The 12,050-nt window shown below is 45.0% G+C and overlaps 1 protein-coding gene across 2 annotated transcripts in view; it reads left to right on the forward strand.

The window, feature by feature from the left end:
- Positions 1-5,946: 5,946 nt before the first annotated feature.
- plcb1 (phospholipase C beta 1) overlaps positions 5,947-12,050 on the forward strand; it is a 30,517-nt gene continuing 24,413 nt past the window's right edge. Inside the window, exons 1-4 of one of the 2 annotated variants that reach the window (XM_068567402.1) lie at positions 5,947-6,382; positions 8,684-8,761; positions 9,894-9,962; positions 10,835-10,975. In XM_068567402.1, coding sequence (XP_068423503.1) covers positions 6,284-6,382; positions 8,684-8,761; positions 9,894-9,962; positions 10,835-10,975 — 387 coding nt within the window. In that variant the 5' untranslated portion in view covers positions 5,947-6,283. Of the gene's footprint in view, positions 6,383-8,555; positions 8,571-8,683; positions 8,762-9,893; positions 9,963-10,834; positions 10,976-12,050 lie in introns of those variants that run through there. The other variant, XM_068567403.1, reaches the window with a different exon arrangement.

Genomic DNA, 12,050 nt, shown 5'->3' on the forward strand with positions numbered 1-12,050 from the left:
CCATATTTTGAGAGCGCAGGTTGGAAGTGTGTAATTTGGGAACGCGCGGGTACGACGCCCCACAGGCGGCTCGCGCCGTGTTCGCGGGGGTGAAAGCGGTTTAATTAGCGGCGCCTCGGAAGACGAAAGCTTAAAATAAATCCAACTCTTTTTATTCTTTCTTTCTCTCGCTGGTTGAACTCGTCCTCTTGAAACCTTTTGTTTGTTTTTGAAAAGTTCCGTGTCTACAAATTTTAGATTCATGAGCGGTTGATGCGTTAAATGAAGCAGGAATATCTCTACTTTAATCCAGAGCGCTAGATCGTTCATTATTGTAGGTTTTTAAATTAAAAATAAACGCTTAAATGGTTGCAGATTTGATCCGATTCTGAAATCAGCGATCCGCCGCCTCGATGTGAATGTTCCTCTCCGGACTTCTGCACATTGTTCTCCTCACTCGGCAGAGCGGAAACAGTTGTACCAGCAGTTTGAAGGATCATCCGACGCATTTTTAGTGCAAGAAAGTGCTTTAAAAATGCACTTCTTCCTGCGGCGTCTGCAGCTTTTCTTTGTGATTTACATCTCTGTAAATTAAAAGTGCAAACTTCACCACAAAGACACGGCGGAAGTGAAACATGCGTCTCTATGGATGTTGCGTTTTCATCGTCTCGTGTCCCGGTCCCTTGCTCGCTCTTTCGCGAGGCCTCTACTGGTGTTGTGTCTCTTAATTGGGCTTTGATTTAGATCTCCGGAGAACGTCCTCGTTTTTGAGAACACAAGGCCGGCTTTCTTCTTCTTCTTCTTCTTCGCTTGACAGTAAAATCTGTGACACAGATGATGTAAGGCTTCACTTCGCCACGCATTTGGGAAAACCCCATCGTCCCGTCTGTCGCTTCATGTTGCGTCAACGCGCTCCTCCAAGACGTCGTCCCGGATCACAGAGCAGGACTTTGAAGCGGCTCATCGTCTGCATTTAGTCCTTTGTTATGGGTTTAATTATAATAACTCTTTTTTTTTTTTTAAATCATCTGTTGCATACCAGTGGCGTTCAATACGTATTCAAAATCAGAACATTACAATTTTGGTGAAAAATGAGCGGCAAAAATGAGCGGCAAAAATGAGCGGCCGAAAATGAGCGGCAAAAATTATATTTTTCCCAAACCCTAGAAAAAACATTTTTAAACTTGATGTTATGTAGGACAATTTTGGTCAAAAATGAGCGGCAAAAATGAGCGACGGAAAATGAGTGGGGGGAAATTAGCGGCAAAAATTAGCAGCAAAAATTAGCAGCAAAAGTTAGCGGGGGAAATCAGCAGCAAAAATTATATTTTTCCCCAAGCCCTTGAAAAAAAAAATTCAAATTTGATTATATGTAGGACAATTTTGGTCAAAAATGAGCAGCGAAAATGATAACACATCCCACAGACTGGAGGCCCTGATGACTCAGCATCCGCCCTGTCGGGGAACATTGACGTCTTTTCATATCCATCCAGTGTTTGAGGAGATATTTCCCTCTAGAACCGAAGTGATCGAGCAACCAGCCGTGAGCTCGTCTACGCGTCACGCTCGCAGTTCTGGTTTTATTGGACGACGTCCATAACCGAGGTCAGGAAACTTCAGAGGGGTCGACCTCCATTTTGTCTCGGGAGAAGACTGCAACGACCGGAAGGATGCCGCCGACGCGACACCCGGCTGCGCCCGACACGTCTGGTGTGCTACGACCAAGGAAACGTGTCGGCATTTTTCCAGTTGCTACGCGGCGCCGTGGGATCGCTGCCTCTTTTTTTTTTTTTTCTTCATCTGTTTTTTTTTTTTTTTTTTGAACGTTTGTGCAGGAGGAGAGTTCCTGAGCCAAACTTCACCTCAAACTTGACTGGTTATGAAACCCATTGAATCAGAGTCCTCATAGTCCTTACAGCGGGCCCACACACACACACACACACACACACACACACACACACACACACACAGGTAGCCGCACCAATACAAATCCATATGGGTACTATAGCCATGCACACACACACACACTTGCGTCTTTTCTGGTCCTGAAATAGCTCTCATCCTCCCACTCTCCCTTATATAAGCTCCCAGCACGGAGATCTGCTGAAGTTGTGTGTGTGTGTGTGCGTGTGTGTGTGTGTGCGTGTGTGTTAGTGCATGAGCCTGTTTAAATGTGCGCCTTCATCTGTGTGAGCGCCAGTGTGTGGGCAGTAGGAGTGTCCTAAATCTTGTGTGTAAGTAAGTGTGTGTGTGTGTGTGTGTGTGTGTGTGTGTGCGCGTGTGTGTGTGTCTGCTGGTTCTGCAGTGTGCGGCAAGTTGGAGAAAAAAAATGATTGAAGAAAAACAAAAAACACGTCCGTTTTCATGCAACAGTCAGTCATCTTTTGGTTGTTGTGACCTTCGTCATCCTCGCGCTGCCGCTCAGATTCGGAGAGACAACACTTGCGCTAAATTACCACACAACAATATCCCAAAATCTCATTACGGTGTACTCCTATAACCTCCGTACGTAAGCCACTTGTTTTTCTCCGTTAAGCTGCCCAAAGCTGAAGAGCGTCCCCCTTAATCACATGAACAAACGAGGGCTCAATACACGCTGCACCAGAAGCAGAAAGATCCTGATCTGAATCCATTAGAGACACAAAAAGAAAGCTGCCGTCCCTTTCTGTCAGCGCTCCACGCTCCTCTCGTCCCACCGAGGCGCAGCACCGAGCACCTTAACTGCTCTTTTGTGCTGACAGCCGTGAAAACAGTCGGATGCTCGCCGGAGCGAAGCGTCTGAGAACAATACCGGACCGTTAACACGGCCGGACGGCGGCCGGAGGAGAAATCCCGTTTGTCTCGCAATCGTGATCGGACGATCGCGCACTCATATTTTGGTGCGGTGCCAAGATCATATATGTGTTCATATGTATGTACATTCAATGCATTTGTTTTTGGGGATTTCTGCCAAGAGATTTGGCAGCGAGCAACAGTGTCAGGTGGAAGCAGTATCATGGCAACATGAGTCTCCGGCACGTGTCTCTTTGTGAGTTAAAAGTGCGAGTGTGTAGGAGGCTGCAGGCTGGTAAAGTGGGCCTTGCAAGAGTGTGTATCTTGTATTCATTACAGTGCAGTGTATGTGTGTGTGTGTGTGTGTGTGTGTGGAGACCATAGGGTCACGCCGCGCTGTATGTTCTTGTGAAAGTGTACATGCGGAAATGCAGGAATATCTTTCACCGCGTGCGAGTGCGTAGGCTGGCATGTCGAGGCCGGCCGTGTGTTCGGTGAGCGGAGTTGTGTGTTTGAACACAAAGCGTTAAAGCGTGGGTTTGATTATAAAAAAAAAGAAAAAGAAATTGAATCATCTGTTGCATACCAGTGGTGTTCAATACGTATCCAAAATCAGAACGTTCGATTTTGGTCAAAAATGAGCGGCAAAATTTGGGGGGCAAAATGCTATTTTTCACAAGCACTCAAAAGAACTTATTCAAACTTGATATTATGTAGGTTTCTGTGATGTTGCTATATATATATATATATATAATACAATTATTAAAGTTATTGTTATCTTCAAAGGATTCTGGTGGCTTTTATATAACCGGAAAAAGAGCTTTCTGATGCAAAATAAAGTGTTGAAAATATTCTAAAAATAGTCCACGCTTCAACTGGCATTGATTTTCTTTCCTCGCGGTGCCAAAAGGATCGTACTGTACTTCACCTTCGTATCGCTCTCTTCAAAGCCAAAAAGACTCCATTGACCAAAACGCTAACTTTAACTCTCTATCTACTCACTTCTGAGGAAAAATCGATGGAGTCAACTTGTAAATCATTTATGAAGCAAAAAGCTTCCAAAGTTCTGAGTCCAGCTTTTCAACACGAGGATCTTCTTCCTTTTGTTGTTTTTTTTCTTTGGCTTTTGGACTGATGGTCGGACAGAACTAGCAATTTGATGCTCAGGCGAGAAGAGAACGGGAATGTTCTTCCCATTGTTTGACATAAGATTTCATCACTACAATATCATCAGGTAGAACGCATGATTTCTGAGTTTGTTGGATACCTTTTGGTTTTCCTTTGATCAGATTTTGAGATAATCCAACGGAAACATACGTAATGAAATCCACGGTTCTTCCTGAATTGAAGCTCTTTTTAGTAAAAAAAAAAAAGTGGTTGTGTGTCCGGGTTCAAACTCGTTCAATCAAGATGACGAGATATTAAAAACAACATTTTGACAGAGGATGCAGTCAACCTGTTTTACTCGGATGGATTTCTTTGCATTGGAGCTCATTGTCAACCACCGCACGCCGTCCCTGCGCTCGTGTCCTTAAACGTCCTCTTTTCCTGTAAATCATCGCCCTCTCCCTCTCAGACCATGTCCTCTTGTTCACTGGACTCTTCCTGCACTAAAACTGACAATTTCTGATTTAGTATTTAGAGGCAGAGACACGTTGTTTCTGCCCGTTTGTCATTGACTGTTGTTTTTTTTCTTCAAAAATTTTAACTACATCATTCCAATACTCAGTTTTTTCATCTCCACTGTCTCGCCCACTCGCCTGCGTCCTCCGTTATAATTAGTTGTGTTTGTAAACATGAAACACAATTCCAACCTGAGTGTTTTTCAGGACACTAGATATGTGGACACCCTCGAGCTCATGATTCCCATGAAGGATGTTCTATTGCAAACAACTACCGGCTGTCAAACAGCTGCTTGAGGCTGTGACTCTGAAGGCTCAGGTAGAACATCCACAGCCGCCACTGTGATGAGGAGGACGCGCCGTTCATATTCATGAATATATTTTCGTCACCAGCAGATATTGTGGTCATGTTTGGGGTCTTCAGAGGCCTTCATCAGAATGACAACGAGAAGCGTTTATGTTTTCATGTACAACACATTTATCTCGGCAGAAGCAATGAGCAATGAACAATATTTACAATTTTACAATCGAATATATTATAACATTAAAATAAAGTGCAAAACTTACGATATCTATCTATCCATCCAACTTTCTATCTATCTATCCATCCAATTTTCTATCTTTCTATCTATCTATCTATCTATTGATTCATCCATCCATCCATAATCAAATGTAAATAATCAATAATATTTGCCAAAAATAAAGATTCCACAGAGTTTAACTGGATGAAACGTCGTTTTTCAGCAGGAAGTAAAAAGTTCAGTCGTAAATTCTCTCCCCAAACAAATCCATCAAGGCTCTTTCTCAATATTTAAAAACGAATAGAAACATGAATAATGAACGTTCCTGTTTTCTGTAAATCACGTAATCCGACACAAGAGAAACTGTTTATCGTGAGAATGTTATGAACCACCGCGGGCCGGATGGATTCGGGTCTCGTCGACCCTCAGAGAGATGAACACAAATGATTTCATAGAAAAAGCTTTTTTTTTTTCCTCAGTTTGGTGCTGAAGACTCTCTGAGAGCTTTGACCGCGAGCCAGACCTCCATCGCCCGCCGCCACTGCCAAATCTCACTAATGCCGGCCCGGGAGCAAATCCCCGCAGCCGAGCGGCCCAAAAACAAAAAAATCGGATGGAAAGTCTGGAAGCAGGAGGCAGCGGAGGCCGCGGGGTCGATGCCCGCGGCTCAGAAACAGGGCGTCGCGTTTGGTGGCCGCACACTTGAGGTAATTTTGGGTACAATCAAGAGTGTCCTCGTTTGACCACTATGACACACACACACACACACACACACACACTCACTCACTCAACCGCCCACTCTCTTTCATATTTCTCTCCCCGGCTCTTCATTCTCTCTCTCCTCATTTTATTTATTTATTTTCCCGCTGCCTCTCTCCTCCTTCCCTCTCTCCATCTCTCCCACTCTCTTCTTTCTTTCTCTCCCTGTCTCTCCCTCTCTTATCCCTCCCCCATCTGTGGGAAGCGGGCCGTTGTGCGCATGTCGCCGATGAGTCAATTTGTGGAGGCAGTGCACACACACACACACACAGACACACACACAGACACACACATATATCCTGTCTCCCACGAAGGCATCTGTTTCAGTCTGTCTCTCTATGAGATGCAGCACCAACAGAGGAGAGAGGGGGAGACGCACAGAGGGAGGGAGGAAGAGGAGAAGAGGGAGGGTTAAGAAGAGAGGAAGAGGAAGAGGACTGAATTAAAACTGACATCAATTTCTTTTTTGAAGAGTGAAGAGAGGCGAGCATCGGAGGAGGATGCTGCCGCCGGACTTCTGAGGAGTTTGAGCTCCGACGTGACGGAGATGCAGCATCCAAGTGTCTGAGCATCTTCCAGTGTGTGTGTCTGTGTGTGTGTTGGTGTGTGTGTGTGTGTGTGTGTGAAGCCATGGCGAGCGCTCAGCCGGGGGTCCATGCGCTGAAACTCCAGCCTCCCTCCGTCTCTCTCACGCTGAGGAACGGAAGCAACTTCATTAAATGGGACGAGGTGAGAAGAGAAGCTTTTGTCGCCTTTCGGCTTTTTCTTTTTTCATTTTTCTCTTTTTCATTTTCGCCGCGTTTCTTCTTCGGGGGTTTTATTTGAATGTTCTTCGTTATGTAAACATTTATTGCGGAGGAAACGTCAGAACGGCATCGTTGCGCCACCTTCAAGGAAATCCAGGCGGATTGAATTGGAGTGAGAGGAAGAGGAGGAAGAGGAGGAAGAGGAGGAGGAAGAAATGTTGTCAGATGTGTTTACTATTCATTTGTTGATTGAGCTTTGGCTGTAAGTTCCTGTGGATTAGACGTGTGTGTGTGTGTGTGTGTGTGTGTGTGTGTGTGTGTGTGTGTGTGTGTGTGTGTGTGTGTGTTTGTGTGCTTGAGAGAGCGAGATAGAGAGAAAGTGTGTGCGTGTGTGTGTGTGTGTGCGCTATTGTGGTTAGCTTCTTTATTGCCACTTGTTGGTGTGGAATCTATCAGTATGCATTGTGTGTGTGTGTGTGTGTGTGTGTGTGTGTGTGTGTGTGTGTGTGTGTGTGTTGGTATGCTGAAGTACGGAGCCCTGACAATGAGAAACATGCTGTCCGGTTGCCATGGTAACTGCGATGGCTACCACCACCTAAACAGATCTGATGTGTGTGTGTGTGTGTGTGTGTGTGTGTGTGTGTGTGTGTGTGCATGAGTGTGTGTGTCTCTGTGTGTGTTTTATTGTGCTTAGCTTCTTCATTCCCACCTGTTGGCGTGGAATCTGTTAGTATGCACTGACCGTGTGTGTGTGTGTGTGTGGCTTTGTGTGTGGCTTTGTGTGTGAGTGTGTGTGTTTGTGTGTGTGTTCATGTGTGTGTGTAAATCAATGCATTGAGCCAGATGATATCATAAATCATATTTACGAAAGAAGTAATCCAATAGACCGTTCAATCTATTCACCATGGTTGAACTGTGTGTGTGTGTGTGTGTGTGTGTGTGTGTGTGTGTGTGTGTGTGTGTGTGTGTGTGTGTGTGTGTGTGTGTGTGTTGACACTTGAATATCTCTGACATGTAGAGCTGGCTTTATGAAAAATAGAATTGGTTGCTATGCCAACCAGTGACAACCAGGGATCTGGTTACCGTCTTCAGAGCTTCCTTCCTCCTGCTTCCTTCATCCTGCTTCCTTCCTCCTGCTTCCTTCCTCCTGCTTCCTTCCTCCTGCTTCCTTCATCCTGCTTCCTTCATCCTGCTTCCTTCCTCCTGCTTCCTTCCTCCTGCTTCCTTCATCCTGCTTCCTTCATCCTGCTTCCTTCCTCCTGCTTCCTTCATCCTGCTTCCTTCCTCCTGCTTCCTTCATCCTGCTTCCTGCTTCCTTCCTCCTGCTTCCTTCCTCCTGCTTCCTTCTTCCTTCCTCCTGCTTCCTTCATCCTTCATCCTTCCTCCTTCTTCCTTCCTCCTTCATGCTGCTTCCTTCTTCATTCCTCCTGCTTCCTTCCTCCTTCCTCCTTCTTCCTTCATCCTTCTTCCTTCATCCTTCTTTCTTCCTTCCTCCTTCTTCCTTCCTTCTTTCTCCTTCTTCCTTCCTCATTTCTTTGTCCTTCTTCTTTTTTCTTCCTCCTTTCTTCCTTCCTCCTTCTTCCTTCCTCCTTCTTCTTTCTTCCTTCTTCCTTCCTCCTTCCTTCTTCCCTCCTCCTCTTCCCTCCTCCTCTTCCCTCTTCCTTCTTCCTTCTTGGTAGATCATGATCACAACTTCATAAAATCAGTTCCTTCTGACTCTTTGTTTGGTTGCTTTGGTTTGAGCGTGGAGGCAGAATGAGTCTAATTGGTCGGTGGCAGTTTATAAACACACCAATCAAAGTCTCTCCGGCTTAACGAGGGTTTTTTTGGGTCTCGCCCAACGGGTGAACCCCTCAGATTCAACCTCCTTCTGTAAAAAAAACCCAAACCAACCCGGTGACGTACATAGTTCCCCCTGAAGGGAGCGCTTCATATAAAAGCTTTTCCAAAACGGCAAAAAACAAACAAACACCAGCATCGGGACAGCTGCGCCGCCTGAATCCACCTGGAGCCAATTACAAACTGTCATGGCGGCGGGTTCCTATGGCAACAGGGACAATAGTTGGATGCCATGACAACTGAACAGAACTTTATTTTGGGTTGGATTTCATTGTGTGCGGAAGAAGAAGAAAAAAATCCCTCAATGCTCCTTTTTTTAAAATTCATTCATCGTGAGACAAAGTAGTGTTTTCTCTGGGCGCTAATGCTGTGTCTTATGTATGATGTGTGAGTTGTAAGTGTATAATATGTGTATATATACACATATGTGTGTGTTTCTCTTCAGGATCTGTCCACCGTGACTCCGGTGACGCTCCACGTGGATCCTCACGGGTTCTACCTCTACTGGACGGACCAGAACAAGGTGGAGCTTTTATGCACTCTTCACCTAAATTAACGCACACTTGAGGTTTGCCGGTTGCTACTTTAGTGACAAAAATCACCATTTCAAATGAGACTCTGCCAAAATATCCTCTGATTAGTTTTGCATTTTAATATTTCGCCTCATTACATGTTCCTGAAAATGGCTTTTAAGTTCCTTTGTGGTCCTCGTAGCCACGCTCGCTCACTTTCAAGCTAATGCTAACGCTTACTAAACAGCGCTAATTAGCCATTAAACCAACTTTAAAGGTGGACGTGAGCACAGATTCTCTTTTATTCCCGTGGTAAGCGTCTCGCCTGCAACTCTCTGGTGCAAGTTTCATGTCTTTTTGTTGCATTAATGGGGTGAAACATTGCAGTTTCTCACATAGTTTTATACATTTTTATTGCATTCATTGAGGTAAAACATCACAGTTTTCCCAAAGTGGTTTCATGCATTTTTATTGCATTCATATGGTCAATTATCAGTTTCCTCCAAGGTAGTTTCATGCATATTCATTACATTAATTGAGGTAAAATATCACCGTTTTCACATCGTAGTTTCGTGCATTTTTATTGCTTTAATTGGGTGAAACGTCGCAGTTTCTAACAAAGTAACATTTTTTTTATGTTAAAGGGCAAAATGTGGAGGAAAAACCAGCAGATACATTTATAGTTTTTCATATATCATAAAAAAAGGTGTGCACTAATGAAAAGGTGCTTTATATATATATATATATATATATATATATATATATATATATATATATATATATATATATATATATATGTATATATATATATGAGAACCGCTCAGATACATATACAGATGAAAGGCTGTAGAAACCAGCTTAAACTGCAACGAGCAAAAGCAAAAGCATATCAACAGCATCTGAGCATTGATTGTCTCACACACACACACACACACACACACACACACACACACACACACACACAGACACACACACACACACACACACACATTCTCTCTCTCCAGGTGGGCTTGAATCCTGAACAGGAAGCCGGATGAAGCGTTGAGCTCCAGCTGACTGTGTGTGTGTGTGTGTGTGTGTGTGTGTGTGTGTGTGTGTGTGTGTGTGTGTGTGTGTGCGTGTGTGTGTGTGTGTTGTCTTCAGGAGACAGAGCTGTTGGACCTGACCCTCGTAAAAGATGTCAGAACGGGGAGAAGCACCAAAACACCAAAGGTACCTTCACCGCTCCGATCAGCTGATGCTTCAATCTTTCACTTATTTTATATATTTTTTAGTTTATTATCCTTTCATACTGTGTTTATATGTTTTATACTATCATATATTTGATTGAATGATCTCTTTGGGTTTAAAGAGTGCTCCATAAAGAACATTACATACACATATTGTTCAGTAGCAGCCGTATTAACACCACTATCCAGCTTACTGGTGTTTTTTCTTCATGATTTTCAATCATTATTTCAGCCGCTGCCTCGTTACATTTTCCAATTATCTTCTCTCCCTCTGATCCCTTCGCCGCATTTGTTTTGCCGTGCGGGAACGCGTGTTTGTGTCGCAACGTGGCAGAAAAGAGAGAAAGCTCCTGAAAAGCTGGAGCATCCCTCCTCCACTGAGGCTCTCCGTGTGGGCAGAGGAGGAGGGCATTAAGCGTCGCTGTGATCGCACTCACATTGTGAAGGAAACACATCGAGAAACACGCCGCCCAGGATTATTTTGTCTACACACACAGAGAGACACACACTACTTTAATACAAGGACAGAATACAAACAAGTCAAAGGAGCTGAAACTATTCCCACTAATAAAAGTGACATACAAAGGCAGGATTTCAGTATATATAGTAACACTGCATTAACACTGGGGGATTCACATTAGTATGTATAATATGTATCATGTGTCATTGGATCAAATCTGCCTGTGTATTGATCATATTTTGCGTGTTATGTGTGCACATTGGCAGTAAAAGAACATGTTTCTCTCATATGCTTCATCTCATCTCCGCTGTGTAACTCCAGCATGGCCGCCTCTGGGCTTTTATTTTGTATTTTTTTCACGCCGCGGCGTTGTCATTGTGTGTGTCGTCCAATAGGAGGCCAAGCTGCGGGAGCTGCTGGACGTGGGCAACCTGGTCGGCCGGCTGGAGAACCGCATGGTCACCGTGGTGACGGCCTCGGACCTCGTGAACGTCAACCAGCTCAACTTCATCGCGTCGCAGGAGGAAGAAGCCAAGGTCACTAGAGCGGTGATGTCAGGGTGATGTGAGGAGGATGAGGGGGAGGGAGGATGATGATGAGAGTGAGGATGAGGGTGAGGAAGAGGATGAAAGTGAGGATAAGAGTGAGGATGAGGATGAGAGTGAGGATGAGGATGAGAGTGAGAGTGAGGATGAGAGTGAAGATGAAGATGAGAGTGAGGATGAGGATGAGAGTGAAGATGAGGGTGAGGATGAGAGTGAGGATGAGGATGAGAGTGAGAGTGAGGATGAGAGTGAAGATGAGAGTGAGGATCAGAGTGAAGATGAGGATGAGAGTGAGGATGAGGGTGAGGATGAGAGTGAGAGTGAGGATGAGGATGAGAGTGAGGATGAGAGTGAAGATGAGGGTGAGGATGAGGATGAGAGTGAGGATGAGAGTGAAGATGAGAGTGAGGATCAGAGTGAAGATGAGGATGAGAGTGAAGATGAGAGTGAAGATGAGAGTGAGGATCAGAGTGAAGATGAGGATGAGAGTGAGGATGAGAGTGAAGATGAGGGTGAGGATGAGGATGAGAGTGAGGATGAGAGTGAAGATGAGAGTGAGGATCAGAGTGAAGATGAGGATGAGAGTGAGGATGAGGGTGAGGATGAGAGTGGGGATGAGAGTGAAGATGAGGGTGAGGATGAGGGTGAAGACGAGGGTGAGGATGAGAGTGAAGATGAGGGTGAGGATGAGAGTGAAGATGAGGGTGAGGATGAGGATGAGAGTGAAGATGAGGGTGAGGATGAGGATGAGAGTGAAGATGAGGGTGAGGGTGAGGATGAGAGTGAAGATGAGGGTGAGGGTGAGGATGAGAGTGAGAGTGAGGATGAGAGTGAAGATGAGAGTGAGGATCAGAGTGAAGATGAGGATGAGAGTGAGGATGAGGGTGAGGATGAGAGTGGGGATGAGAGTGAAGATGAGGGTGAGGATGAGGGTGAAGACGAGGGTGAGGATGAGAGTGAAGATGAGGGTGAGGATGAGGGTGAAGATGAGGGTGAGGATGAGGGTGAGGATGAGAGTGAGGATGAGAGTGAGGATGAGAGTGAAGATGAGGGTGAAGATGAGGGT

Source organism: Clinocottus analis, unplaced genomic scaffold (assembly GCF_023055335.1).
Source record: "Clinocottus analis isolate CAN_PGR_092001 unplaced genomic scaffold, fCliAna1.0.p SCAF_8, whole genome shotgun sequence".
Classification (NCBI taxonomy): domain Eukaryota; kingdom Metazoa; phylum Chordata; class Actinopteri; order Perciformes; family Cottidae; genus Clinocottus; species Clinocottus analis.